The sequence below is a fragment of the Stereum hirsutum genome (assembly GCF_000264905.1).
Source record: "Stereum hirsutum FP-91666 SS1 unplaced genomic scaffold STEHIscaffold_8, whole genome shotgun sequence".
Taxonomy (NCBI): domain Eukaryota; kingdom Fungi; phylum Basidiomycota; class Agaricomycetes; order Russulales; family Stereaceae; genus Stereum; species Stereum hirsutum.
The window spans coordinates 1,315,052-1,342,685 of NW_006763138.1; the positions used below are offsets into that span (position 1 = coordinate 1,315,052).

The 27,634-nt window shown below is 50.4% G+C and overlaps 7 protein-coding genes across 7 annotated transcripts; 2 read left to right on the plus strand and 5 right to left on the minus strand.

Annotated features, from left to right (window-relative positions):
- The first annotated feature begins 460 nt into the window (after positions 1-460).
- Positions 461-5,184, plus strand: STEHIDRAFT_139881 (OPT oligopeptide transporter). Its single transcript, XM_007304934.1, has 37 exons — positions 461-656; positions 722-807; positions 876-944; positions 1,009-1,064; positions 1,127-1,237; positions 1,295-1,328; positions 1,386-1,430; positions 1,498-1,534; positions 1,619-1,774; positions 1,836-1,878; positions 1,942-1,976; positions 2,038-2,081; positions 2,148-2,160; positions 2,215-2,238; positions 2,294-2,322; positions 2,380-2,412; positions 2,466-2,502; positions 2,560-2,571; positions 2,628-2,703; positions 2,759-2,776; positions 2,833-2,885; positions 2,941-3,038; positions 3,105-3,178; positions 3,241-3,250; positions 3,306-3,329; positions 3,386-3,425; positions 3,481-3,531; positions 3,593-3,616; positions 3,676-3,732; positions 3,793-3,812; positions 3,866-3,897; positions 3,965-4,130; positions 4,191-4,284; positions 4,350-4,542; positions 4,613-4,705; positions 4,764-4,889; positions 4,953-5,184. The coding sequence occupies exons 1-37, from the start codon at positions 510-512 to the stop codon at positions 4,985-4,987; spliced, it is 2,295 nt and encodes a 764-aa protein (XP_007304996.1). The 5' UTR covers positions 461-509; the 3' UTR covers positions 4,988-5,184.
- Positions 5,185-9,891: 4,707 nt separating this feature from the next.
- STEHIDRAFT_122102 (uncharacterized protein) lies at positions 9,892-11,332 on the minus strand. The gene is made up of 7 exons (XM_007304935.1): positions 11,271-11,332; positions 11,049-11,215; positions 10,756-10,981; positions 10,687-10,696; positions 10,416-10,623; positions 10,221-10,332; positions 9,892-10,059 (listed from the first exon to the last, which is right to left on the minus strand). Exons 2-7 carry the CDS (start codon positions 11,141-11,143, stop codon positions 9,922-9,924), a joined length of 789 nt encoding a protein of 262 aa, XP_007304997.1. The 5' UTR covers positions 11,144-11,215; positions 11,271-11,332; the 3' UTR covers positions 9,892-9,921.
- A 303-nt stretch (positions 11,333-11,635) lies between these two features.
- Positions 11,636-14,011, minus strand: STEHIDRAFT_80346 (ribosomal protein L1). Its single transcript, XM_007304625.1, has 5 exons — positions 13,703-14,011; positions 13,344-13,610; positions 13,132-13,230; positions 12,485-12,974; positions 11,636-12,415 (listed from the first exon to the last, which is right to left on the minus strand). Exons 1-5 carry the CDS (start codon positions 13,999-14,001, stop codon positions 11,723-11,725), a joined length of 1,848 nt encoding a protein of 615 aa, XP_007304687.1. The 5' UTR covers positions 14,002-14,011; the 3' UTR covers positions 11,636-11,722.
- A 627-nt stretch (positions 14,012-14,638) lies between these two features.
- On the plus strand, positions 14,639-16,146 carry STEHIDRAFT_131766 (alpha/beta-hydrolase; the record flags this gene model as incomplete). Its single annotated transcript, XM_007304936.1, has 8 exons — positions 14,639-14,773; positions 14,843-14,862; positions 14,916-14,987; positions 15,055-15,280; positions 15,362-15,366; positions 15,448-15,675; positions 15,755-15,860; positions 15,982-16,146. The coding sequence occupies 8 exons, from the start codon at positions 14,639-14,641 to the stop codon at positions 16,144-16,146; spliced, it is 957 nt and encodes a 318-aa protein (XP_007304998.1).
- A 1,682-nt stretch (positions 16,147-17,828) lies between these two features.
- STEHIDRAFT_157640 (uncharacterized protein) lies at positions 17,829-18,907 on the minus strand (the record flags this gene model as incomplete). The annotated part of the gene is made up of 4 exons (XM_007304937.1): positions 17,829-17,941; positions 18,026-18,561; positions 18,623-18,700; positions 18,756-18,907. The coding sequence occupies 4 exons, from the start codon at positions 18,905-18,907 to the stop codon at positions 17,829-17,831; spliced, it is 879 nt and encodes a 292-aa protein (XP_007304999.1).
- Positions 18,908-20,287: 1,380 nt separating this feature from the next.
- STEHIDRAFT_59151 (uncharacterized protein) lies at positions 20,288-22,246 on the minus strand (the record flags this gene model as incomplete). The annotated part of the gene is made up of 8 exons (XM_007304594.1): positions 20,288-20,771; positions 20,833-21,339; positions 21,406-21,447; positions 21,503-21,521; positions 21,595-21,737; positions 21,805-21,836; positions 21,907-22,037; positions 22,114-22,246. The coding sequence occupies 8 exons, from the start codon at positions 22,244-22,246 to the stop codon at positions 20,288-20,290; spliced, it is 1,491 nt and encodes a 496-aa protein (XP_007304656.1).
- Positions 22,247-23,340: 1,094 nt separating this feature from the next.
- On the minus strand, positions 23,341-27,597 carry STEHIDRAFT_169114 (uncharacterized protein; the record flags this gene model as incomplete). Its single annotated transcript, XM_007304938.1, has 4 exons — positions 23,341-25,420; positions 25,483-25,584; positions 25,684-27,443; positions 27,516-27,597. 4 exons carry the CDS (start codon positions 27,595-27,597, stop codon positions 24,950-24,952), a joined length of 2,415 nt encoding a protein of 804 aa, XP_007305000.1. The 3' UTR covers positions 23,341-24,949.
- Positions 27,598-27,634: the final 37 nt, after the last annotated feature.

Genomic DNA, 27,634 nt, shown 5'->3' on the forward strand with positions numbered 1-27,634 from the left:
CCTTTTCTATTCTGGCGGAGCTGCTCTGCCTACTTCAGCTCACTAAGAATATTCTTCTACACCCTTCGGGACATGCCTGGCTTCCTTGACACTACATACTAGTTGTAACCGTACGAGCGCTCAATCATCACCTGCTTGAGCGTTAGGTTCATCAACAGCCGTATCGTCGATGCCAAGAACTTCCTCACTGGACTCTACCCAATCCTGCGCCCCGTGGCGTTCTTATCTACCTTTTACCCCCGTGGTACATATGGTTCTCACCACTCGCAGGCACGAGCGGCCTTCAATATTTGGTCTCTAAAGGTGTGGGGCCAAACGCCAAGCTCAAAATCATTCATTAACATGGCACAGCGATAGGACGCCGTGTGTATGTGATGGCGGAACCTAGATCTGGGTGGAGGAGATAAAATATCCCAGCAGCTAAATAGTCCGCGTGGAAGTCAAGCGTCTCCCGAGGCTATTCCGTTCTTTCCTTGTCAACCTCTCTCGCTTTTGGCGACCTAGCAGGCATGTCAGACACCAAGGAAAAGATCCCGGATCCCGTTGGGGGCTCTCAGGAGCCCATCGACGACGAGGAGAAGTTGACGAAGGATGGTCTTGAGTCTACCGAGACCCTCGACGACGTCCAACAGCTGAAGAAGACGGAGGAACTCGAGGCGAGTACTTCATACTTGAGTAGACGTACGAGCAATGGATTGACCTGATCGACATCTCCCCGCAGGCCCGTCTTGCCAGCGGTGAGGCTACCGAAGACGAGTACAGGGTTGAGACGGCACACGACATCGCTATCAAGGTTCTGAGCACACGGTACGTTCTGGTATACTACTTGACTTAGGCGTGTCGTACTGAGCCTGACGCCCTTTGGATTTTCGTAGAGACGATGTTGATCTCCCTATCCTCACATTCCGCATGTTCTTCCTCGGTCTTGGTTTCTCAGCCTTTGGGTACGCCTTCTATTATGAACTCCCCTCTAAACTCCATTTGACATCAAATCTCCCGCCCTCTCAGATCGGTTTTGGCGCAGCTATACTACTTCAAGCCTCAGACACTTTCGGTTTCTCAAGGTCTGTCTACGTGGATGCATATTTAAGAGTTTTTCTCGCTTAATGGACATCCGCGTCGTCAGGGTTCCTTCTGATTGTTACATACTTCGTCGGAAAACTATGGGAAAAGGCCATCCCCCAAAAGGGTATCCTGAAATGGATTAACCCTGGGCCTTTCAACATCAAGGAGCATGGCGAGTGACTACACTTCTTAGTGCTATCATCACGATGCTCATGCTCCTAAACTTCAGCTGCGGTCATCATCATGGCTTCTACCGCTAGCTCGTACGTCTGCAGCCTCTCCTTTCACGTTTCCGTATCATATTGATTTTGCTATCACAGTTCAGCGACGGCTATTCAAGTTATCTCGGTTCAAGACTTGTACTAGTCAGTACTCTACCTGTCTTCGCAGTCATCTATACACTCATCCTGTGATACTGTCGCGCACCAATAGTAACAACAAAGTCAACCCTGGAATCGCCATCTTCACTGTGCGCTTCATCTGGAATTACGTGTCTGCAACTGCTGCGTACTGACATTACTCTCTATGCTCTGTTCATTCTTCCCGCTACTAGCTCCTGGCATCCCAACTGATCGGTTATGGCTTTGCTGGTCTTCTGCAAGAGGCTCTCGTCTATCCGTCTATTTGCTTCTGGCCTGCGAACATTATGTCCGCCAATATGTTCCAAGCCTTGCACTTCGACGGCGGTCTCAACAGCAAGCGCACCAAAGTTCGTCGACATTTTGAAGAGTTGATGTTCGGAAAGGACTGACGAAGAACGTGGCTCATAGCTGTTCTGGGGTGTCTTTGCCGCCGTTTTCTGCTACGAGATCAGTGAGTGTCATATTCAAAGACTCCGGTAGCGTCCATTGTGTTGACTATTCATTTTGAAATCAGTCCCTCAATGGATGTTCCCTCTCATGACTGGCTGGGTGCGCCCTTTTCTTTCCGATTCCTTGACGGTTCAGTCTGACCGCCCCGATGGACACCCAGACGATCTTCTGCCTGATAGATCACAAGCATGCTGCTATCCGCAAGTATGTCCACTTTCGACCACTCGTATTGTCTTAGGTACACTCGCTGATCATTCTGAAACCATGTAGCATCTTTGGAGGGGTACGTTCCGTAACGTAGGTCTGATGCTTTTAATATTAACTCTGTGTGTTTTAGGCTAGCAACAACGAAGGCATGGGGGTGAATCTTTGTGCATTTCTTCCATTCAGAAAGTGTCCTCACATATATTGCACAGTTGTTCGCAGTATGCCTGGATTGGAACTTGTAGGTTGTTGATCTCAAATTCAGCTGCCACGCGTCTAACACCTTCCCGTTGATTAGGATTACCTCTACCAATCTGTACCTCCCGCTCTGGTATGGCAAGGTCTTCCTTCGTTTCTCGCATTGATGCTAACGGTACCATGAAGGACACAAATCAACGAAGATATTGGTATCTGCTTTACAGTGCGTATCTTCCCGAGTTAAGTTCTGATTGGCACAGAGTTGACGAGCCTTTATTAGTATATCCTTATGGTCAGTATCTTCGTATCGTTCTCAAAAGGAGTTACGACTCATGAGTGCCCCTTCAGTGTGCGGTCTACTACGGCAACGTCTGGCGTGGACAAACATTCCCCTTCATGTCCCAAGCCCTCTTTGATTCTGACGGTGAGATCATTGCTGCGAATCAACCATGGAACACAGCTCACTCAATCTGGTTCAGGCAATGAGTACAACCAGAGTATGTTGTTTCTACACGGAAAATCCTACTTTCCTTGTTGATAGTCTTGAACTTAGCTGCGATTCTTACGGACGGCAAGTTCGACGCGGAGAAGTATGCGGCAGTCGGCGTGAGTGTCTGATCAATTTATTTCGCTATCAGCTTCTAATTTATTGGGTATCAAGCCGGCATGGTTCTCATCCACGAACGCCCTCAGTCTCATCACGCAGAACTTGGCCATGGGTGCGACCACCATGCATGTAGCTTTATTCTATTGGAAAGAGTACGTTCAACCTATAACGGCTCTCGCTGAGTAGAACCTCGCTTCCTTTTACTAACCGCTGTCCAGGATCAAGCCGTTTATCTTGTCGCTCAACCCATGGAACAAGGAGGTATTCATCGTCCACGACGAACATTACATCAGTGAGTATTACCCAGCTTTATTGGCATCTACGGGATATTTGTCTGACTGTCCAATCCTTTAGAGATGCAACGGTACGTCGCTGTAGAACTTCGGAGCACCCACACGGATGCTCACATTTCTCGTCAGCTATAAGAAGGTCCCCCGTTGGTGGTACGTCGCACAGGAGTCCTTGCCCTTCCATTGTGTGTTTTGACAGCGTACCGCAGGTTCCTTGCCCTCCTTCTTGTTGCGTATGCAATGGCGCAGGTATGATGCTCGTAACTGCATCGAAGTTCCATTGATGCTTATGGCTTTCGAATAGGCAACCGATTACACAGGACATTCACACTTCTCGTGGTGGGCGTTGACTATTGTGAGTACCAGAGCTTTTGCGTTGGCTACTTGACATAACTAACCGGATTCCTTTCACACAGATTCTTATCTTGTCATTGGTCTTCGTTCGTCTACCGCCTTTTGTTTGCGCCCTCCGCTCAGGAACTCACTTGGTCGTTTACAGACGGCGGTCTACTCGACAACATCCGCTATCTTGGGCTTCAAGGAGTTTGGTGGAGGTGTACGTAGTGCAACTGATCTCAAAGACTAATCACCAAGCTGACTTTTACTTTTTCTCCAGCTCAACGGTTTCTATGAAATGTGAGAGCATGGATGTCTATCGTGGATTCATTTTCTGACCGGAGAACTTGTAGGCTTGCATCATATATGGCTCCGGGAGACCCTGGTAAGACTTCCATCTGTGTCCTATTACCTGTCACTGGCCAGGGTCGTCTGACACCGTTCAATCATAGTCGCCAACATGTACGCAGCGCTGTATGGTGGGCAGCCTACTGTACAAGGCATCCGACTTCTTCAGGATTTGAAGCTTGGCCAGTACATCAAAATTCCGCCTCGCGTCAACTTCGTCGTCCAGATCTTGGGGTGCATCGTTGGTGCCATCTTGAACTATGTCATGATGTAAGCGTTTCTTCTCGCTCTTAAAACATTCCATGGCGCAGACCGTTTACCACCTTTCAGGCTGTCCATCATTGATGCTCAACGTCCCGCTCTCCTGTCCATCTCGGGTACCCGTCTTTGGTCCGGACAGAACGCGCAGAGCTACAACTCTAATGTAAGTCCATGAGCCAATTTTGTACCACTCATCCCGAATCCTAATTGGTTTTTTCACCCATTAAGGCTATCGCTTGGGGTGCCTTAGGCCGCCAAATGTTCAGCGCTGGGTCTACTTACTGGATGGTCCCCGCAGCTCTCGGTTTTGGTTGCTTGTTGCCTATCCCCGGTTACATTCTACATCGCTTTTACCCAAAGAACACCTTTTTCGCCAACTTCAACACGGGTATCGTCGTCCAGTACTCGTGTTATCTCTCTGGTTCGTACTTTATACTCTATGTTCTGTATGGTTGCTGACCGTGTTTTCATGTAATTGTGAATCACTCTAGTTGGTGTCAACACCCAGGTCAATACCTCGATGGCCATTGGTTTGATTTCGCAACTTTGGCTCCGTAAGAAGTACCCAAGGTGGTTCACCAAGTGTACGCTCTGCTTCTAGTTCTCCCTTCCGCACCTTCCTTACACGCTTTTACTATATAGACAACTATATCGTCGCTGGTGCCCTTGATGGTGGAACTCAAGTTATTAGTTTCATCCTCAACTTGGCCGTGTTTGGTGCCGTTGGGGACGCGCATTCCTTCCCGGAATGGTGGGGTAACGATCTCAGTGCGTAATTTCCCTGAATCCTTCTATCACGAGTACTGATATTTTTATTGCCCATGTTACTAGAGTATGGCGCGGATAGATGCCTGGCTCCCGCATAAGTCTTGAGGTGCAGTCAGGTACAATATGTAGCGCGGTTGTAATACAGTCATTCTTCATCGGGATTGTTACACTAGTTTCGTCATGTTATTTTGATCGTGCATACCTTTTGTCTAAAGACATTCGTGGTCGTCATCTCTGTTACCACTGAAAAAAGCTTCGTCTTCTTCGAAGTAGTATGTTGAGATCAAAGAGTCGTACATCTCCAAAGGATTCGATGGCTAGCCTTGGCCAACTTCAATTCCCGTAGTACATATGCGTACTGGCCTGAGCTTGTGCCACCATCTGTGTGGCGTTCCTTTTCTCGCCGACTCGCGGAAACGATCACGGGCCGTTGAAAGATAAACGCGGCTGGATAGGCAAAGTACTGACTCCTTGCTTCACTCTTCCATCTACTACATAAGCTACGACTGTTATCTCGGATTACAGCATGCATTTACCTCGCTCCGAAGCAATGCAATAGTACAACGGCCTGGACTCTTGGCATACTTGAATATACTGAGGAATCTCTAGAGCTTGAAGAGTAACGGGCTCACAAGCCGTGGTATCAGATTAGTCTCGAAATCCAGACTCCAAGATCGAGGAAGACAATCGTTCCTCTTCACTATAGGTATCAGATGCGCAACTACTTCAGGCCATCGCTATTTTCAGGTCAGTCTCCTGTATGTTTTCTTGCAGGCGCAAGATTTATGACTCGAGCGGCTTCTGGATCTTTTCAGTCCTTGCACGGCCATAAAATACATTTGTGTCGACTATCTACATGTCTCGAAAGTACAGTGAGATGAAGTAGGTGTATAGCCCTTTGTTTACAGCATGCCCGTCGGTGGTGAGTGTTTTTGCGCCATGCACTTGCGTATGGACTATGAGCCCAATACTACTTTGGGTTCAAACCTGTGAGTCATTCCTCTCAACTAGGGACTCCCGATCTTGGCATTACACCTCCTGCTGCCAAGGCCGTAATGCGGCTCTTTTTTCTACAGTTAGTGTATTTCTGTTTTCAGGAACGTCCTTCGCCATTTCCTGGTTCTGATATCTCAGTCATGGATTGGTGATTCTTTGGCACTAAAGTGCTGTTATGCTCAACCCATTCGGAATCGCCTCCTGAAGTTGTGCGTAACCTCTCCTTGAAACCCGTGTCGAACTCTCTTTAGCTCGAGATGCCTCTCCTTCACACTTTGCGCTGTTGGACAATCGCCTAGTATCAGTACCATCTGTCGGGTAGAAGGGTTCAGCATTCGTGTTACCCCTGCTACGGGTCTTTTTGCGAGCCTTTCTCGCCCAACTGGGCGAAACGGCTGTCACTCGTACGACTGATGTGCAACTCTGTATCGAAAACGACGTGAGCACACCTTAACATGACAACGGCAATTGATAAATACCGGCGGAAAAGTATGGTGGTGTTCTGCTCAACCCCATTCACTCATGGCGGATAAGAATCCCCAAGGCCATCAGCAGTACTTCCTGTTCTGTGCCCAGGGAATCAGGACACTTCTGCACTCTTTTCTCGGGATGTCGTGGTGATCATGACCCAACTGATGAACTATTACATGTTTCACTGTCAGAGGCTCGTATGCTCTTAGAAGATAAGTTCCACGCGTGAGGCGTTGAGGCGTTGGATGGCGGTGATCTCAATGTTCGAAGCGTGTCACTCAAGGGCCCCGAGGCTTCCATCTTCTAATCATCTTATCGCCGCATAGATCATGGAATAGCCTCATACAGGCACCTGTCTATGATCCTGCTTTGGAGCGACACAACGCCTTCTACTGAACAGAAATGGAAATGCGGTGTGGGCGACATGGAGCCCACCAGCTATCTATGGCAATAGTCTTGCGATCTCCGGCAGACAGTACAGCCTGAGTTGAGGGTGCCTTTGCGCCACAGAGTACTGAGTACTGACTCTTCTTCGATCTGAACGGACGACTATTTCCGTATAATCAGTCTAGCGATAGGTGTTTGGCCATTCTCACTTCGACACGCTCTTGAAGTGGTTCACGCGGGCAAATGGGATTACACTTGTCCCAAGAAACAACCGAGACGTCGCTCATTGTTTGGAGCTCTCTCGCAGGACGGTGTTCACACCTCTGGTGTTCCAATCCTCTTCACGATCTGAAACCAATAATGCGACGTGCACTAACGAGCGCCAACGGAAGTGTTTGATGTATTCTCGTCCACCGGAGTTACTGTTCTCACTACGGGATTTACAACCATTCCGACTATATGCGATGCAGCCGACCAAAGTGTAAATTTTGAACGCCCGACTGTACTGCGACAGATTTTTTCATTCTTCCGTCAGTGTCAAGGCAGGCACTGCATCGTATGCCACAGAGGTATGTCACTCTTGCTAATCATTGCTACCCACCTTCCTTCCTTCTTCTGTAGATAAAATATCTCCGATCCTGCGCTTTGCAGTTGGACATCGGGAAACGTTACCCAAATCAGGAGGTGATCAACAAATCAGTGTGAGACTTTGCAGGGCATCCCTTGATAAACTGCCTTTAACTTTCAGTACGTGCGACCCTCGCTATAACGAGCAGCCTTGCTCCTCGCTTTGTTCTGCATGTCATTCTCTTCGATTTGATGTGCGCATGGAATGCGCCCATCCCATAAGGGAAGCATCCATTGCCGTGAAGCAGGAACCCAGTCCTGTTGGACAAGCCAAGCGCTCCGTTGATCTCTTACGTTCATCACAGTTCCCAATACTGATGCGGCCACCAGTGGACTTATAAACTCATCACCCTCCACGGCTTTCGCTCCTATCAATACGCAATACGCAGCCCACAACCTTAGTATCGACTAGACCCGGCTTGTTCGCCTCTGTCTCTCTTACCCACTAGATTTCTACAATCCTCTGTCATGTCTGGATACACTTCTCAGTCGAACACTTCCCTCACGCAGGCCACCAGCTTCCCCACTACCAGCACTCAGACACCATCATCATCATCATCCACGTCTTCCACCACGACTTCGTATAACGATGGCTCTCGCAAGTCGTCCCAGTCATCGTCCCAGGCCAGAATCCGCGCTGCCGCTAGCAGTACCACTGTGGTGTTCTTTTGAGCCCCGTAATCAACACTCCTACCACAGCTCGCAATATCGAGCACGACCAGCAATTTCCGTCTAACTACTCGCTGCATCTGCACCCACACCATACATCATGCATGCACATAATCGTTCCCTGCGACATCTTGATGCAACCCTTACCCCTTAACTATCATTCAATCTTCTCTCCACAACAAGGCGACGCATCCTACACGCCTCTAGTGCAAATGATGAGATCAGTCATAGAGCGGTGGAATGTTGCCTAGTGAGGCTTTCGGAAGGAGTTATAGATGGGAGATAGAAACGGCCGGAAGGAACGGAGAGTCGTGTGGGTGTGACGGGAACTTCTTGATTCTCGCATTTTTTCTGGTAGAGCATTGTCCCTTCGTTGTTTGGAAGGACTCTGAGGAAAGCTACGCTAGGTCTGTTATCATACTCCATACGATAATACGGATACAGTTACCGCCTGTTGGCAATGTCTTAGACTCATTGTTGTGGTTGTCCTTGAGTCTCGAAATTACTTTACTATACATAGTTTTTTACCAGTCTTAAACTGTAATCTTCTCCTTAATTCCGGATGCATATGCCGCTCTACCTTCGTGCTTTGATGATGCGGGTTGTGGCACACGATCTTCTTTGATTTACTCCATGGGTTTCGTTATTTCCCTGGCAGCCTATGATGATAGACAGCCCCGACCCTGTCAAAAGTCATTGTCCATGAGTTCAAACGTCCCCTCGAGGAGTCTTGACAGATGTCTATACGAAACCGAGTAGTAAAGGCTATGGTGCATGATAAAACTGATACGGTACAATGACTGAGTACGATTCTGATGTGGTTGTGCTGCAAGTCTGAGATCCTGTTGTGAAGGAACAGGAAAGATGTTGGATTTTCGTGAGCGAGTGAGAAAAGCACGAGAAATCAGAGAGGGCTTGCAATCACACTGAGCTGTGAGGCTGCCTTGTGTTAGGGCAAACCGATGCCCTACACAGGTAAACTTCTTCATGTATTTATACTACTGTACAAATTATACTAGAATATTCTACAGTACTCGAGAGAGTGGCAAAGCAGCTGCGCTGCTGAGTCATCCGTGTCCGTCGAAAGCTCGCGAAAGCTCTCGCGACGTCGAGCTGCACCTAGCTAAATCCAACAAAAGAGATAGAGGGTGTGTTGTGCGTGCCGACTTGAGTGCTGTAAGTGAATTCCGGTATACGTATAGATCCCACATGTAGAGGTTCAAAGCGTCCCGGAAGGGACTCATGTGAACAATTCGCAGTCCCACGAACGCCAGAGAATGAAGTACGACAATGTCGTGGTGCAGGGTAGAAACGGCGAGAGTGGGAATTTGGTGTTGGGAGAGTCTCGATGCTGCTGAGGCAATACGAGGAAGTTTTACAACTCACATTACGGGACGAATCCACAGCCCTGACATCGAGAAATTACTACAAGCGAGAAGCATCATCGGTAGTTCAGATTGTTCTTTCAAGTCATAGAAGGTTGGATGATTGGGTGGTTGTCCGTAACAATCTAAGCACCCTGAATCATCCACCTTATACGCGCGAATAGGCCACCTCACTTGACCGTGAAAACCTCTGCCGCAGAGTGATCGAAGCCCGTCTGTGTGTTTGGAACCGTTCAAGACGCCCTACAGAGAGTCAACTGTCACATACTCAAATGTTCAAAGAAAGACACACCAGAACGAGTGACGAGTGAGCCGCAAAGGCAATTGCAAGCAATCTGCAGAAACCATGGCGGAAATTCCCGAAAGCGGGGACTCGAACCTTCCAACGCCACTGTGGCAAAAATCATTGAGCCTTTTGCAAGCATTCAACGGACTCGCCATCGCACATTGCAGAAAATAATGCATACGACTCCATGTTGTACAACTCTTGACGGGGTTCAGAGTTTGTGACTGGTGGCTGTGACCACAGCAACTGGATCGGGCCTAACACCCGTGTCCCATATCCCAGTCTTGAGCTCATTCCGCTCGTGCATGGCCCACCATCGAAGAATGATGTCCGTAATCTCATCTTGGATCTGTAAGAAAGTGTAGGCGTGAGTCATAATAAATATTGTGGCCCATCTTTTGTACGGGGTTCAGGAAGGTAGTGAAATATTATCGAGAGTAGGTGGTGAAATCAACGAGGAAGGTTTCTAACTTAAGGTTAGAGGTAGTGGGAAGGAGCGTGACAACGTACACCAGTAAAATTATGATCTCCTCCTTCTATGAAGCATAGGTTATGTGTACCGGATCCTCGTCCGCTCTGTTCCCTTGAACCGAATGCTCGCGCGTATAATGTGGCGTCGTAGCTATCAGAGCATAACGGCAAGAATCAAGTCAGTATAGTCAGTGCAAAAACATTTCACTATCGAGATAACAAAATGTTACTTACGGTGGTACTGTGGCATCCTTCAAGCCGTGTACTGTCAACACATCCGTATGTCCTGGAAATTGATCCCAGACGATACTCGTGTCCCAACTAGCAAACTGATCTAGATCTCCTGGATATATTATTCCGACGACAGGTTTACGGGCAACAGTAACGTGCCACTTATAGTGACCGAGTTGGGCGAAGGAGGCAGCATAGTGTCGAAGATTGTCTACGATGAGACGCGACCAATCAACATCTACACCTACCAAAGCAAGAGATGAGCCCGAGATACCTTGGATCCTCTATGAGAGACGAAATTAGTCAGTATTTAGTGTTGATACAACGTGTGAAGCGTACTGACCTCCATCCGATACCTCCCACTCGCATTTACAAACCCACTGACTTTCTTCCCTTCTTCGCTCGTACAACACCAAGACATACCCACCACACTCCCTCTCGAGTGCCCTACCACAAGATCTACTTCATAACCATATCTCTCGGTGAGATAAGACACGACAAGGCGAACATCTTCGACGTCTTCGTGAATAGCGGCTTGTTTCCACGTTCCGCCCGACTCGTGGTTTCCTCTGCCAGAACCAGAAATGGACGGCTCAATGTCCCATTACGTGAGTTCAAGATAGGGGCAACACGCACCGGAAGTCAAAACGAAATGAATCGAGGGGAAGACGGAGAGCGACTCGCTTCTGGAACAGATAGTCTTTATGCCTGTTACGCAGAGCGCTCTTCATCAATCCCTATATGTCGCCTCAGGCATTCTATCGAGAAGGGCCAGAAACTGACCCCATTGTACCATGCAGAACCTACATATACCATGTTCAACATTTTTTTAGTAGTGTAAGATGCTTTCGAGCTCACGAGTGCAATCTTTCTCCCTCTGGTCTCCCGTTCCGGTTCAAGCTGCTCGAGAACACCTACGATGTCGACGCCATGCTCTATATTATGAGGAATAGTAAGCTTTGTAGTCTTTTTCGTGGTTATCGGCGCCGACATGTCAGCTAGTTGGATCGCAACAGAAATCTAGAGATGGGACGTGAAGATAGGCGGAGATGTACATTGTATTATTCAAGTGCTTTGAGAACAAGGAGTCCCGTTGAGCCGGTGCCGGCAAGCTGTGAAAAAACACCCTGAAATGGGGTTAGGGTGAGAAGTGTTTCGCCACACCAAGGTCCACGCTGACCCCACAATCGCTCTTCTACTCGAAGGCAGGAAACGTATGCAACCAAAAAGCGATACTATATCCAGCAAAGACGACGTATAACTAGTAGACGCATGAAAGAACAAAGACATAGACCTATGCAGCACCAAACCTACTTTCCACCAACAACACCCTTCTTCCCCTTCCTGCCCTCCCCACTCGCAAGTGACCCTTGCCCTTTCACGACCTTCTCCTTCTTCTTCTCCCCAACCACACCCTTCTCCCTCTTCTGCTTCATCTCTTCCTTCGTCAGGCCCTTCGCCTCCGCAGCGGCGGGAACAACAGCAGGTGTGGCAACGGCAGCAGCCTCCTTCTTCGAATGCCCCTTCTTCTCTTTCTTGCTCGTGGTCTCAGCCTCGACAACGGGCTCTGAGACTGCAACAACATCGGCCTCGACGGCCTTCTTCCCCTTCTTGCTCTTCTTCTCCTTCGACACAGGGACTTCAGCCTCGACCTCCATCGCCGCATCCTCCACAGCGGCCTTCTCCTCCACCTCCTTCCTCTCCTTCTCCTTCTCCTTTTCCTTGTCTGCCTTCTTGCCCTTCTTCTCCTTCTTCGCCTTAACCGCCTCCGGAACAATGCTGCTTTCTGGCACCGCACTCTCGACGTCGGCTTCACTGCCTGATGCGACGGTAGATTGAATTGGAGCGTTACTCTGGGACCTCGTAACTGCTTTAGAGGTGGGAGTGGGGGTGGATGTGGAGGCAGGTGTGGCGAGGGATTTGGAGACGGGTGTTGGGTCGGCGTCGATTTTTAATTTCTTGGCCTTTTTGGTGGGTATTGAGGGGGTGGCAGTGGATTCGGTCTAGTAGGGAGAAAGCGAGGAAACGTGAGCTTGACAAAAAAAAAACGAAAACAAATATGGGAGACCAACCTCCTTGACCGCTGAAGCCTTAGCCTTCTTAGCGGGCTTCTCTACTTCTTCTGTCTCTTCTGCTGCTCTCTTCTTTCCGGCCTTCTTCGGTGGCACCTTGACCTCCGCCTCCTCCTCACTCTCACTACCTTCCTCTTCCGAAGTCGACATAGGCTCCGGCATCCCAACCCACCGACCCCCATCCTCAAGGTTACAGCTCCAGACAGGCAAGGCCATACTCTTGCTCGTCTTCACGCTCAGACTCTGGATATTGTCCCACGGGTCTATTGGCGCCTCTTCTCCGTCCTGTTCATCCTTGCCCTTCTGGGAGGAGCCGAGAAGCGTCTGGGCGACAGCGGAAGGGTCAGATGAGCGTTTTTTGGGTTTATTGTGCTGAGGGGCGTGGGGGGTGTGGGGACCGCGGAGGGAGCGAACAATATGGGGGAGGGCGGTTTGAAGGTTTTGGAGGAGTTGGGAGGGAGATTGGGAGATTGTGCCGATTTTGACAGAGCTATATAGATACGGCAATCGTTGATTAGTACTCTCATGTTGGTCAATGGGTATGTTTAGCTAACAAGTAAATGACTGGTCGAGTGCCGATGGCAGGAAAGTGAAGAACGAGAATATTCGTGGATATGGGGATGAACAGAGAGCGAAATGGTACATACGTGCACGAGCCCTGGTTTTGATGCATGTAGGTTGCAGTGATGGCACGTTCCAGTTCGCCTTTTAGGTCTTTCCGAGTAAGGCATACGGGTATGGGTTGCCTGATGAAGAGAACGCAAAGTCAGCATTGCATGCGACACATTCAGTACACATCCAATGCCGCAAGGGACCGTGGCCATATCGCCGTTCAAACGATGAGGGAGGGAATACTCACTTCTTTGCGTTGAAGAAATTCTTGCCCAATAACTTCGGCAACAATGGAATAACCCTCTCATCCGCAAGGAACAGTCCGTTCTCATTCAAGAGCATTCTACGAGCCTCGAAGGGCTTGAATTTACCCTTCAACTTTTCGAGACCGACAACACGGGAGATGAAGTTGATGTTCTGGGCTGCGAGAAGATCCTTGTATTCACGTTGCGGGTCTTTCGTGATCAAACAGACGGACGTGGTACGTGGGTCGACGAGTGGATGGGCAAGTGGGCTATTAAGACAGTTCATCCATGAAATAAATATGTATCATAGAGAGATATCGTCAGAAGATGAGACAAAGTATGGGTGTAGAAATAGACGTACATTTTATGCGGCTTCAGCTTCTTCTCCGGATACAACGTCTTCACCGCCACCTGCAGCCAGACATTATCCTCCCTACCACCAGTTCCACCACCAGCCAACAGATCTTTCTCCGCCTGCTTCTCTGAGTGCTTGATAGCATGAGCGATGAGAGCCTTGAACGCGAGCTCAGATTGAGCGTTTGAGACGTGCGAGTCGATAAGAGTGTCGGGCACCGCGCTAGCTTTTGTTGAGGCAGTCATTCTGGCTGCCTTAGACGTAGAATGTGTAGGTTTTGTGACTGCGGTCTTGGCTTTGGCCATTGTGGAAGACGATGAGCACGACGGGAAAGAGAACAGAACCAAGTCGGGCGAAGCAAATCGCAAAAATTCTGTGAAAGTGGCGGACCGGGACGCCGGCCAGAGCGGCGTTGATGTGGCCCAGAATGCGGCGACGGTCTCTTGTCTCTTCCCCCCATCGCCCATGCTTATAGTGCCGCCATATATCTCTTTCATACGCGCCTCGTATCTCAAATCTATCGTATATATATGGTGATGTCTTTCACACTCTAAGCTTCGCCAGCCTTCCAACGCAACTACTATTCGGCGGGCAACAAGCCCTTCCGAGTCCATTTTTTTTCTACTAGGCCGTCATGCTCTCTCATCATAGAAGGACTCGTCCTTCTCTCCCATGATCCAGCTTCCATTATCAAAAGCTACTCTAAGCTTTTTTTTCAGAACCCTTCTCCTGACGATACTGAACTCATGCGCTGTATTCCAGAAGCGGCTTCGCACGGATATCAATTTCCACGTGATGATGCTGCCGCCGATGAACATGGCTTGATCATTGCGCTAACCGTCGCACGAGTTGCAAACGAGTTGTCAAACGCGCTAGATTCGCACACATCCTAACCATATCCCTTTGCTGTATTGTACTTGGAGTCGCGTCCCATAACTTGCCATGTCATCTCCATTCGCAACCCGCAGAAGCACGAAAGTCAGCATCCCACACACAGGCCTCCCCGGTGTAAACTTGGTTGGCATTCTAGAGCAGGTTGAACCGAACGCAGCGACTCGAGGTAGGAGGATCGCGTTGGTGAGAATGGTTCCGCGGTATCCAGCCCTGTCATTTCCTTCTCATGTCAACATCATCATCTTGAGGTAGATTCTGCACGGTACCATGGGGTGAGTTTGACATCTTATTCCTCTTCATTCTTGCCACAAACGACGAGAATCAGGCATAAAGACTACATCTTCCAGAAGCGACTCGCCCTGCGCCTTCCCATTGACTCCTTCCGCTTTGACTTTCGGTATGTCTTCCTCGGCTACCCGCTTTCGTCCTCCACCACGTCTTGCCAGACCAACGGTAATTCACAGAGGCACCCACGAATCCGGCGGGACTTGGAGACAAACCCCGATTTTGAACGATGTGGAAGATATCCGTGTCGTAGCTGCTTTCCTGTCTTCACGATATGGGTATCACGTCGATTTGGTTGTCGGACATTCAAGAGGGGCGAACGTAGGTATATATTGGTGTTGTATGACCGAGGAGGGAAGGTCAGTGAGCGCATTCGTGAACGTGAGTGGAAGATATCGGATGGAGGTAAGCTCTTCTGCTGTCTAAGTTTTCTACTCTTCCTCCTCCCACAGTCTTCTGGACTGCTACGACACAAGTTGCGCTCAGGTCCTGTGATGCATTTCTGACTAGACCTTCAATTTAATGTCTAGGGAATGGCAGGCAAGAGTATTTTATCTTCCCTCACGACCTAGCTCATCGTTCGTACTTCCAGTTGACCTTGCCGCTTTTGCCCCCTCAATCGCGCAACATGACTACTACGACTGGCACACAACCATAGCTCGCAAACCCTTCGTCGGCAGAATCTACCCCGGAGAAATCGAAGAATGCATGCGATGGGATTCGAGCATCGTCTGGGATAAATTCCCCGGCCATATAGATGTATTGACCATTCACGGCCTTGCTGATATCACTGTTCCTCCGTGAGTGCTGCAGACTCCATCAAGTTGTGATGCTCTGGTTCGTCAGGCTCACTGATGCCATTCCCCTGATGATGAACAGGTATGACGCGACTATATACGCTCGGGCGTTCGGTGGTCGAGAGGGTTCGGGTACGCATAACCTTGCGTTTGTAGAGAATGCAGATCACAATTATGTGGCACATGGAGTACGTGCCTCTCAGTCTCGTTTTCATGCTGGCTGCCTCCAATCGCGGTACTATACTGATCGTTCACTTTCGTCGTTCTCGCTATCTTATAACACCCTCATCAACGCTCGTCCCACCGCAGTGCCGAGATGAAGCAACAGAAATCATACTTCTATGGTGGGACTTACACGAAAAGAAGCTGTTGACGACGGGTGTAATGGGTAGTGAGGTCACCCGTCCACAAGCTAGGCCTCTATCCGGTGGAAACGTTCCTGCCCACGAAACTGCTGGTCGGAGTAGGCTTTGAGTTCCTGTATCAGGTCACAGGCATCTATCCTTACTCCCCGCTTGGTAACAGAAATATAATTCAAGCTCCGTTCGCAGATTCAGGCTGGACACTAAGGACTCTGCTGGCATACGCTTCCTGGGCAATCATCAATCGCGAACTTCGTTGAGGAGATTGTCGAGGGGGAGATTTTGGTTTTATCTTTCCATTTTATCTCGATGACGTACTGGACGTTATCCGGGAAATACGTGGACCGAGCATGCATGGGAAGTCGACCGAGCTCTTGGTCTGTTGATGATCGTGGATGCTCCAACCTGCGCGTGGTCTGGGAGACTGAGAAGACGCTTTCAGCCGCAAAAGTGACAGTACTAAACGGACAGCTGCAGTCAGGGTGATAAGGTAATATTGAAGTGAATGATCCCGAACTGAGGAAGGGGTACTCGAGAACATCCTGTTCCTGCTCTGCACACGAATGAGCGCCAATCTGTGTACTGCATGTCCAGTCGTCTGCTGAGGTGGTCGTATCATGGGGAATCGATGGGCTTGCGAGCCATCATAGACAGGACTGCCCGCGACCACGAACTAATCATTTTGCATATTTAAAGATGTCCATTCAGGTTGTGAGGCTATCTAGGCAGAAGAAGATTGGGAGGCTACTCTTTGAATGGTGGAGGACAATTGGCCCGGATTATCCAAGGTTAAACAAACTATGGTGCTCGGGTGGTAAACGCTTTGAACTTCGCGAACAGATGACCATCTGTGATACACAGAAGCAGAAGCTCGGAAGGCTGTGAAATGCTCGTCTATTGTGATGTTTCACCCTGCGGCTTCAGTGGAGTACTTACAGATAGCATCGTGACTTCCCGACATCTTCCTGGGAATAGGCCGGACCATTGACAACATATTCACAGCTTGTGATTCCTGAGTACAAAAAGGGAGAGGTGAGCCGCGCAGACAATTACGAGGGACCAATGTCAGAGGCGATGCAAGGCACTTTCGAGCGAAAGGAAGACAAAGGACTCACCGAAATCGATTTGGTCTTTGTTGTTGACGAATAGCTAGAGCGTGTTCCGGAAGGGAGGACATGCCTTGTTCTTCGTGCAATTGTGTTCGAGATCGCGCGGGCGCAATGGCGGGAGAAAGAAAGAGAGAAGATGATCATAGTGTGGTGGATGCATAGAGTCATAGGCGGCATAGGTAGGTACTGTAGGCAGTAGGAAATCATGTAGTCTAAAAGGAGAAGACAGTAATGTAATTATACGAATAAGTATGCACGAGAAATATGACAGTAAGACAAGGAGTACTATGCGACAGTAGGAAAGGTAGGTCAGATGATAAACGTATATGCAGATGAACCCAGGAGAGAAAAATGCAAAGATATTTCGTGTCAGACAGGAAAGCCAAGAAACGATGAGTGTGGGTATACTAGGGCTACAATTTTGAGTGGTGTGATGTCGTAAGATGCAAGAAGATTGGATGCTACAGAGCGGAACAAATTAAGATGTGGGGTGATGCAGATGAAGATATGCGATAGATGAGTGGTGATAGAGCATGAAACACAATATCAAGGACGAGAAGCCAAATATAAACAATGCGTGGAGATTAGGAGTGATTGGATGTGTCCAAGAGCCGACGACGAAGCCAGGGGATGATCGGCTGGAACGAGAGCGGTAGACAGGCCAGGTGCACAAGACTTCGGACCGTTAATGGTACTCCCCATGGTGAACGAATCTGAACTCCTGCGCGGATTGAGTGGCTCGGTGTCCCCGCTCATACCGGTCGTTCTTGTTCCTCAAGTCATCTATCAACAACGTTGCTGCGAAAAAAAACCTCCAAATTAGTACGATCATGCAAGAAAACGATAGGGAGGAGTCCGCGGCCAGAAGGTTGAGAGACGTACCGTCCGTCATAACCTCAATCCTTGATCGCTTCCGGCTGAGAGCTGGCGGAGGAAGTCGCCTTGACAACTCCATCAGCACACGCTGCTCATTCTCCCTGTGCGTTCTAGCTCTGGCCCTCTCCCTCTCCTTTTCCTTCTCAGTGGCAATTGACTGACGTCTCCTAGGACGAATGCCCGAAGCCTCATCACCATAGGTAGTCGTATACCCAGGACGATCATAGGGAGTAGAAGCAGTAATGGAACCGCGACGTGTCGGATGACGAGAAATACCGTGAGCTGTATCATGATAGGGAAAGGCAGGCCCTTGAGAAGATGGAGGGCGATTGGACGTGAGAGAGCATCGACGACCGTGATTGGACGGAGAATAGGACGCAGAAGAAGATGAAGAGTATGAATCGAAGGCGAGAGAAGGAGTGGACAGATCGCTCGCAGGGCTGAGGTGGTATCCAGACCAACTCGGGGTGTTGAAGATGACGTCTGATCCGGCAGACGAAGGGGGGCTGAAGGCATTAGGAATCTGGTATGGTGCAAGATACCTGTCAAGACATATTGACGTCAGTCGAGCTGTCAATAAACACTCAAGGAAAATGACCGCACTGAGTCTGGCCAATTTCTGGGTAGCCATGCCCTAAGCAATTATTGTTGGCGTACTGCGGAGCTGAATAGACGGGACCTCTAAAAAGGGACATATTGAGACAAGGTCAAAAGTCAAACGGTGAACGGAGCTTACTGAGAGTTCGCATGGACGAATGCTGTAGAAGGTGGTAGAGGAACAGGACCCCGAGCATTGCCCGAAGCTCTCGATGTGCGTCCACTTTGCGGACGAGGTGGGTGTACATTGGATGGCGAAGGATTCGCAACGAACTGATGAGAAGGACGCATGATGAATAACGTATAGATGATGGGAATGCCGATGTGGATGTGGATGTAAATAGTCTAGATGATGTTGGATACAGTGATGTGGACGAGAGAGCAAGAAAAGCAAACAGATCTATGCAATAAGCTGCGAGCTGGAGACACAAGGGAGACAGGCCGACGACCAAAGTTCATACGTTCAACAATGTTATATATGCTGCCCATGCTAGGCCCCGCCCTTCTGACCCTTTATGGCGGCCATCACCCCGTCGCCACGAGCTATCAACCAAGGTACAAAGCTCTGGCCAGTTAAGAATAAGCCCATCCCCTTCTTGTTGAACGATCGCGAAGTCAATCCGGTTTGGGAAGAGTCAAAGAGAATAATGGCGGAAGACCGAGAGACTTAAAGAGGCAGGTGCGTGCGCTGGTGGGTGTTTGACAAAAGGAGAACAATGACGACGGGAGAAGGCTATCGGTTGATGGACCCCGCCACATCACCGACAGCTCTGTGTCGTCAAGGCGGCCTGAAGGGACAATTGGACCACTGGAACGCTTAACAAATAGACGAGAAGAAGGACGAAGACATCCAGAGAATTAGAGGGGTGATGAGACCTCTTGGCCGACGGTCCCGTCGTCGCTGGAGCCGTTCTAGCGCTGTGCTAACAATACCTGCCTTTCTAGGATGCCCGACGGTGCGCGCAATAAAATCACCAGGTTGATGTGTAAAATCAATAAAGTGTACGGGCCCGACGCTTTCATGACCAGACAGTGATCAAGCATCCGATACAATATTTTGTGGATTATACAGCACGAGATGGGATCAAGCCGAACAATTAGCAGACAACAAACAACGATGGGAAGTGTAGACTGAGCTCGCGGAGTTGATGGCGAAAGACAAAAAACCGAACGAGGCGCGCGAAAATTCGGCAGCCAGAAGTCAGGCACTGTCCGCCACTGTCCGCTCCGCCCGGAGGCCTCCGGGGAAACGGCTGCGGCCACGTGAAAGACCACTTCCCCGCAGCGAGTCCCGGGATCGGCCAAGGAATGGCCGCCGCTCAACGGGCGTCAAACACACTCTCGATCTCCCCAGCTGAGATTGGAATGACTTGAGCATGATTTTCATTCACCACTTCACTGGCACAATTTTTATGTCACATACCCTATCTTGCAACATTCATCCCCAGAATCCTCTCCATGCCAAAGAACATTGGAGGTACGTGAGTACGAAATGAATAGCCCAGTCGAAACAAGCGGCGGGGGCATAGAGAAACGATGGTGTCCGAAAGAAAAGGCGAGTGGTGTGTAATAAACAGATGCATCCCAATTGGAGATCAATGGTACATTCATCCTGTCATAGTCGAGCAAAATCCAACCGTACCTATCTGACCCGGCAAGATGCAACAGGGCCTAGACACACCCACCATCAACCGAGATACCCCTCCACGACGTCAATAAATCCTCCGGATCCACTCTAACCTCCTCAGTCTCAAACATGACCTCAACTTCCCACTCCCCCCCTTCACTCCCACTCACCTCCAACACCGTCGCATTCTCATACTTACTGATCGGTTTCCCGTCCTTCTTCCACTCAATCTTGTAACTCTCCGCGGCATTCGTCTCGTCCTCTCTAAACTGACCAATCGGGACCAGGAAGAGCTCGAACGTACGTTTCCAGGTGCCGAAGGGAGTGAGTTGACATGTGGTGGTAATGTTGTCTATGAGATCCACACGCTTGAGGAGCGAGTGCCACAGGCCTTCGACACAGGCGCTACAGAAGTTAGGTGTCGTGACGATGCGCATCAGACAGTCTTCGTTAGTCGGCCGGTACGAGGTCTCGTTCTTTTCGCTGAACGTCGGGAAGACGCCGTAGAAGCCCGCTGTCGAATTGAACCTGGCGCATCACCGGTATCTTGTCAACCGCCTCGCGCAAAAGCAAAATTCGAAAAACTCACTCATCTGGATCGCTCCCGAACTCCAGGATCTCAACGTTACACAACTGCGCCACACCCTCCCTCTCCTCTGTATTCAACATAAACTTCACCTCATGCTCGCCCTCGCTCAAGGTGTCATCCCTATAAATATCATAATGGTACCGATCCATACCCAGCCCTTCTTTCGGCTCCCAACCTAGATCCTCGCCATCAAAAAGCACACTGACGTCGCCTTTCTCTGGAAGCCCGCTAAGTGAGAATCGGACGAGATAACGCGAGTAAGTTCCGGACGAGAGGAAAGTCGTCGACCAAGGCTTGGTAGTGTTGAGGAGCGTCCATGGGTAGGCCTGCAGTGGCATCACGGAGCGTTCAACGCGAGGCTCAAAAAGGGTGTCTTTGATGAGGGGTTTGGTAAGCCACTGTGTCCAGGGCAGCTCGGATAGGTCGTGGCCCGCGTTGGGGCCAAAATAGGCGAAACCACCATCATATTCTTCGCCAACTCGGATGACAGAGTGGCCGAGTTCGTGTCTGCGAGAAACGACCGTAGATGAGACATCTCAACATCAATCGAACTTGTATCAAAATTCGACGAACCTGAGGATCAGTGGTCCGTTGGCCACAGAGGGAGTGATTGTACTGTGGCAAAGCGTTTCATTCGGGGCAGATGGGCTTCAACGTCCGAGAAACTCACGTAAATTCACCACCGAGACCTATAAGGGGATAGAAGGTACATGAGACGTCAATACCCATACGTGCAATGATCGTTGTCCGACCTGAACGCACCTCCATACAATGGGTCATTACCGATGAGAATGGGGTAATTGCATTTATCTCCCAGAGCCTGGCATGCAGCGCGTCCGACCTCAGGATACGCGTAATATAACGCGCGCAGCTCTGTGCCATCGCGATACAGACCATAGGGAGTCCTAAAGCAGAACAAATGGGACATTCGATCATCGGAAATTGAGAGTATTTGAGTATATCGGAACTTACTCTTTAGGCTTGCCTCCCACACCTACGCCGGTCTGACCACACGTAAATATCAATATCCTTTAGGATAGATCGAGAGCAGCTGTCGAGTAGTAGAAAGCCCACCTCATTACTAGGTGTGAACGCGGCCCAGAAGTTGAGCAGGGGTGAGACGGTATGGAATGTTTGATTGCCTGCAATCTCGTCCACAAGCCAAGTCACATCATCGATGAACTTCTGTTTCTCCGATTCAAGGTCTATTCAACCCTCGGAATCAGCATGAGCATACCTCATCAAATCCACCGCAATCCAAACGGAAGTATGAGGACTCACATCCATCGGAGAAGAAAGTCAAATCGACGCGGTTTTCAGAAGCACCCGACCCCATGATCTTCGTGATTTCCATCGGCGGAGCCTGCACCTTTCCCTTCTTCTTCTTCTTCCACGACTGACTCCCAAGCTCCATCTTAGGACCCGAAAGCACATCCTGTCCAGGCATCATGCTCGCGTAAACCACCTCCGCACCATCAACAACTTCGCTTGTTTCCTCATCCTCACCATTGATGAACCAACTCAAGTCGACCTCCCCAGAACCACCACATCCCGTCTCCTTCTCCACGACGTCCCAGAGCACATCCTCACTATGCCCATAAACCTTGATCTCCTCGAATTCGCCCTTCCCATCATGTCGGACCCTCATCGACTTTTCGATGACGTGCGCGGTGGGGTTGATGTATGAAGATGCGAGGCGGCGATGGGGTTGAGTTTCGTGTGATTGGATGAGAGAGCATCTGGCGGTCGAGATGTCGCGATGGAGAACGAGTTCGTAGATTCGAGGCGCATTGGAGGAAGCGAGGGTCTGGGATGAAGCTGTCGCGATGGTGAATAGGGAGGAGCAAACCAAGAAGTTTGCGTTTAGGGTGAAGGAACGCATCCTGCCTTCAAGCGTAGGTTAACGGTGGATGGTCGTCGTGGCTCTATGTAGAGAGCCTGGTGCTCCCGCGTACGACGCAAGCCAAGGCCTGGTGATAGAGATGTCTATATAGCCAGATAACGAGCCCGGGCCGACGGTGTGTAGATGCGAGCCATGCATACATGCATGCGCATGCAAAACGTTCGATAAGGCAGCATGTAAAGGTTGCATATCAGAATATTAGGACCCGACGGTTGAGGTACTACATGAACGAGAAACGGTACGTTCGCCTACGCGACAATGCACCACTCGCCATAATGGCCTGACAACAGATGCACGTACCGGCACGATAGCGTTCGGTCAATCACTGGAAAGCTTGTGGGATGGGAGAAGTTCTCGGTATGTTTTCGGCACCTGAAAGATTGCTAGCAAGATGTTTCAGTTTTGGAAACAAATGCTTCAACTGCACGCACTACAGCTTGAGCAGAAGATCCAAATTGTTCTGTATACGCGAAACCAGTTCAAAGATCAAGCAAGCTCAAAGACTAGGGTGATAGTGGTTGAGAGCAAGAGGTAGTGCATCTAATTTGGCGCTGGCATAGCCGTGTGGCGTATGGCGTGTGAACTTTGAAGCCCCTGAGTGCCACACATCCTCTGTTATTTTCGCGCTCTGCAGACCCCAGGCATTTGACAGTCCAACGAACCCGAACTCGAAAAATGACCTACATACCACATACCCATCCACATAAAACACAAGACAAAACCCACAAACACAAAACCCACGACTCAGCTCACCACGCAAGTGGCAAGCTGGCAAGGTCAACAGCCAGAAGCCAAGGTCCCACACAGACACATCAAAAGAGAGGATCAGCAGAAAAAACTAAATATCGAACACAGTCCATAATTAAAACGTTAATACATGCGTACTCTAAGCTAAACGAGAAATAAAGATGAAAGGATTCCACCCAGAATAAAGTCTGAGACTGAGAGGAGGACTAAGGTCGGGACCGTAGCGTTCGTGAGCGAGCAAAGTAGGTAGGCAGGTAGGTAAGTCGGTAGGAGGGGGTGAGGCGATGAGTGAAGCTATAAGGTGAGCCGTATCACCTGAGGTGCCGACAAGATAGAGACGATAAACAGTCAGAGAGGGGAGACAGGAAAGAGAATAGATGGCGATAATAAAAACATGAGTGTTCCATGATAGCAAAAGCAAGGAAGGGAAAAGGGGAAAGGGAAGAGAGGAGGACACGAAACGGAATTTGGCCGAGACGGAGCGCAGGAAAGGAAAACGAAACGAAACGACATACGAACGAAAGAAATGCGTGTGCAAGGACCGAAGACGGAAGAGAAGAAGGAGATCCCAAAGAAAACCGACAACAGAAGAAGCGAGAGAGAGAGGTTCAGATAGAGGCAAATTTGAGGGAAACGGAAGGACGGAGACGGAGAGAGGGAAGCAAAGAGACGAGGACGAGGAAGAGACGAGACTAAAAGAACGAGCGTGGTGGAGCGATTGCCGCCTCGATTGAGAGAATAACATGGTGAAACATGGTATCGTATCAACCAAGAAAACGACCTACAGACACCCTGGACAGGAGAACAAGATGGATTAAGAGAGAAAGAGGAGACATCGGGAGGAACAGATGGTGTAAGGCGGAAGGGAGGGCGTATTCAAGGAGCGCAGAGGTGAGGCGGGTTTGTTTGAGGGAATGGCGATGTTACTAGCTCGTCGGATGGCCGGACCGGAGGAGGGCATCCATGGAAAGACGAGGGTGAGAGGGCAAGCGATAAGGGCACGAAAGGGAACACACTCTAACTCACAAAAGAGAGCATCGACACAGGGAGTGCGAAAGGGAAATAGCGGGGTATGATACGAAGGCAAATAATGACGATGGGCGATGAGTGAGAAGGGGTATGGTGGATGAATGTGAGTGGACCATGCAAAGCGAAGGGAACGAGTGTAACGAGCGACGACTGGGACGCCAAGTGCGTCATCAACTTATGCACAAAAGGCGAAACAGAGAAGGGCGAAGGGGGGTGGGTGGGTGAGCGGATGGAAGACGAACCAGGCAGAAATAGGATGTGGGGGCAACAAATCAATAAGGGGTACACAACGAAGCATAGAGGATAAAAACTCCAACAAACCATCCATCCGACTGAGAACAGAAACGAGAGCGAAGAGCGAAGAGCGAGGGACAAAGACTGGCCATGAAGGAACAAGACCAGTAGCACAAGCACCAAGAGCCGGGGGCGAGCCGATGTTCACATAACCACACACTTGCAACACCCCGCCCCCTTCTCCTCCTCCACATCCTGCCTTCCACGCCCCTCCTTCCCTCTCTCGTCCATCTCCATCTGTGCCGCATACTGCGCCACGTCTGCAGCCTCGCCCTCACCCTCACCATTACTGTTGCCAGCGTTGATGTAATGTGAGAACGGCGCAGGCGAAGGTGGAGACTGCACCTGTCTCCGTATCCGATCTCCCGTTTCTCGTCTCTGTATCGGCGGTTTGGGTTTGGGCGATGGTGGTCCTTGTTGTTGGTCTTCTGGTGGTGGTTGTGGTGATTCATCTTCTGGATACGACTCTTCTTGATATGAATGCTCATGTTGCTCGTCCATCTCGATGTCATCTGAGTTCTCTTCTTCAGTCCGTCGTCCGAAACCGTCTGTTCCTGAGAGCCGGGGTTGACGCGAGCTGTATTTAGAGTAGTCGAATCCAAAGGTTCCCGGTGCCTAGGCAAAAGAAACAAAATAGTGTGAGATGTGAGACGCAGAGCAGGCAGTGAGCGGCGTACCGGTTGATGTTCCATGCTCTTCTTCTTCGGCTGTGGAGTTCCATCCACCCGCGTGTAATGCTCATCCATCCCTTTCTTCCGCGCCACGGCCGGCAACACGACCTACAGCAACCACGCACGTAACGCATGTAAAAAGAGCGACCCAGCCGACATTGGTGGAATTAGCAACGAGTATGACCGAAGTAGTGAAAACAAACGCACCTCGTCCCAATTGCCCTTCGCCGGCACAGGCTGTGACCACGTCGGTATTGCATTCGACAAGTCCCCGTCGCCCGGATCTGGATACTCCGCAATCGACCGCCTATCGTCTGAGTCCCTACGTCCTCTCCCATTATCTCGACCCCGCATCGGCGTCACGGGCGGTTGCGTATGCTTCCCTCCTGCCGTCTTCGTCTTCTTATTAGCCGGCGAAACGAGCGTGTCACCCGGGCTCTTTGCCCGTCTCTTGGTGATGGGCGTAGAGGTAGATGGAAGTTGTGAGGAAGAGGGTGATTTAGCGGTGGTGTTGCCGGACCGGGGTGTGCGTGGTGAGGGTAAGCCATGCGCGGCTGCGGCGGTGTTGACGGTGAGGTTGGCTTTGGAGGTAGGTGTGGGCGTGCGTGCTGGAGGGTCCGACATTTTACGATTCATCATCGTCGGTGTCGGGATCCTCGACGTCGGCAGATCACCACCACCCGCTCTCGAGACCTTCCTCTCCCTGGGCTGTCCCGCCCCGGCCCCAGCCCCCATCCCGGTCGGCGTCTCGCTCCGTTGCCTCTCATCCTCGAACCGCTCCCGCTCCCTCTCCTCGCCGAATCCGAGTGCGGAGGCCGAACGAGGATGCACCGAGATGTAGTCATCCAATATCGACCCCGTATCCGACTCGACGTCCGTCAAGGGAACCTCATCCAGCACTCTCTCCACCCGACTATCGTCTGCCTCCATATAAAAGCTCTGTCTTGACCCTACAGTGCCCATGCCAGAGCCACCAGCAAGTCCGATACTCTCGGCCCTTCTCCTGCCCATGGACGATCTCTTGCCCGCCCTCGCTTCCGCCGCACGAACCTTATGACCATAATTGGCGATCTCGAGCATCTCGAGATGACGACCGACACGAAGTTCACCGACACCACCATTACGGGCCACTTCACCGCGGTACCAGTGCTCAAATGGACGTTCTTCAGAATCGGTCGACGGGCGGGGAGGATAGTCGTCGTCCATGGTTTTGACACGCTGCATCGCAGCCGCACTCGCGCTGGTGTTACCGTACCGAGGCTGCGCGGCCGATCGGGCCTCGTAGTCGCGTTCGTCAAGCGTGACGGACTTTAGGTCCTCGGGTTCCAGCGCGTAGTTACCGTTCGCGTACCCGTTTCCATTTATGCCATTCACGCTGCCATTCATCCGACTGTCGCTCCTGGACATGCTCGCATTCGACTGCAGCAGTGGTGACTGATTCGGACTGGACGCACTCCCTGCCCTGTTCCGAGGTATGGGGATCCGAGTGGGCGCTTTCTTGGGCTGCTCCAATGCCGCGGCCCGATCGAGCAACTTGGGCTGGGACAGTGTCCTCGTGCGTGCCGTCGTGGGTTGTTGAGATGGTGCGGTGGCCTGAGCGGGTCCTTTGGAGCGAGAACGACGCGAGTCGGTGCTTATGACGCTGCCGTTGCCACCGGTGGGCGTTGTCGATCGCTCACGACTGTCTGATATGGAAGGCCGGGAGGTTTGCAAGCTCGGACGTGGGATGCCACTCGGCTTGGTGCCTGAAGATGTTGGGCTTGCTGCCTGTGCGCGTTCATGAGCAGATGGGACAAAGCGAGAGTTGGTGGATGGGGGTTTGGATTGTGAGGAGTGCGAGTGGGTATGGGAGGATGCGGGGGTTCGGTGATAGTACTGCGAGTTGGAGGCGAAATCAAAATCGTCGTCGGAGGTGATAGAGACGGCCGATATGCGTTTCGTGAGCATTCGGCTCTCATTTTCGAGACCTTCGCGAAGTAAAATATGAATATAAAAAAATTAGCGATAAACGAAAAGTTCTAAGTGCGGATTGTGCGCACGTTTACGAAGAGTTGGGACAATGGTCTCGTCCCAGGACGGGGTGGGTGGCAAAGCAGACTGAGCGGTCGCAGTGAGCGCCATGCATAGATTTCTTGAAATTAGTTACTGAGGAAGGCGA

Excerpts from the sequence above, each read along its gene's own strand:
- STEHIDRAFT_139881 (XM_007304934.1), top strand. The coding sequence starts at position 510 with ATGTCAGACACCAAGGAAAAGATCCCGGATCCCGTTGGGGGCTCTCAG. Across the intron at positions 2,323-2,379 it reads GTATGCCTGGATTGGAACTT|GATTACCTCTACCAATCTGT; the intron begins GTAGGTTGTTGA and ends CCCGTTGATTAG. Across the intron at positions 2,413-2,465 it reads AATCTGTACCTCCCGCTCTG|GACACAAATCAACGAAGATA; the intron begins GTATGGCAAGGT and ends GGTACCATGAAG.
- STEHIDRAFT_122102 (XM_007304935.1), bottom strand. The coding sequence starts at position 11,143 with ATGAAGAGCGCTCTGCGTAACAGGCATAAAGACTATCTGTTCCAGAAG. Across the intron at positions 10,982-11,048 it reads TCATTTCGTTTTGACTTCCG|AGGAAACCACGAGTCGGGCG; the intron begins GTGCGTGTTGCC and ends TGGTTCTGGCAG. Across the intron at positions 10,333-10,415 it reads AAGGATGCCACAGTACCACC|CTACGACGCCACATTATACG; the intron begins GTAAGTAACATT and ends ATGCTCTGATAG.
- STEHIDRAFT_80346 (XM_007304625.1), bottom strand. The coding sequence starts at position 14,001 with ATGGCCAAAGCCAAGACCGCAGTCACAAAACCTACACATTCTACGTCT. Across the intron at positions 13,611-13,702 it reads AAGCTGAAGCCGCATAAAAT|CCCACTTGCCCATCCACTCG; the intron begins GTACGTCTATTT and ends CTGTCTTAATAG. Across the intron at positions 12,416-12,484 it reads AGGCTTCAGCGGTCAAGGAG|ACCGAATCCACTGCCACCCC; the intron begins GTTGGTCTCCCA and ends TCTCCCTACTAG.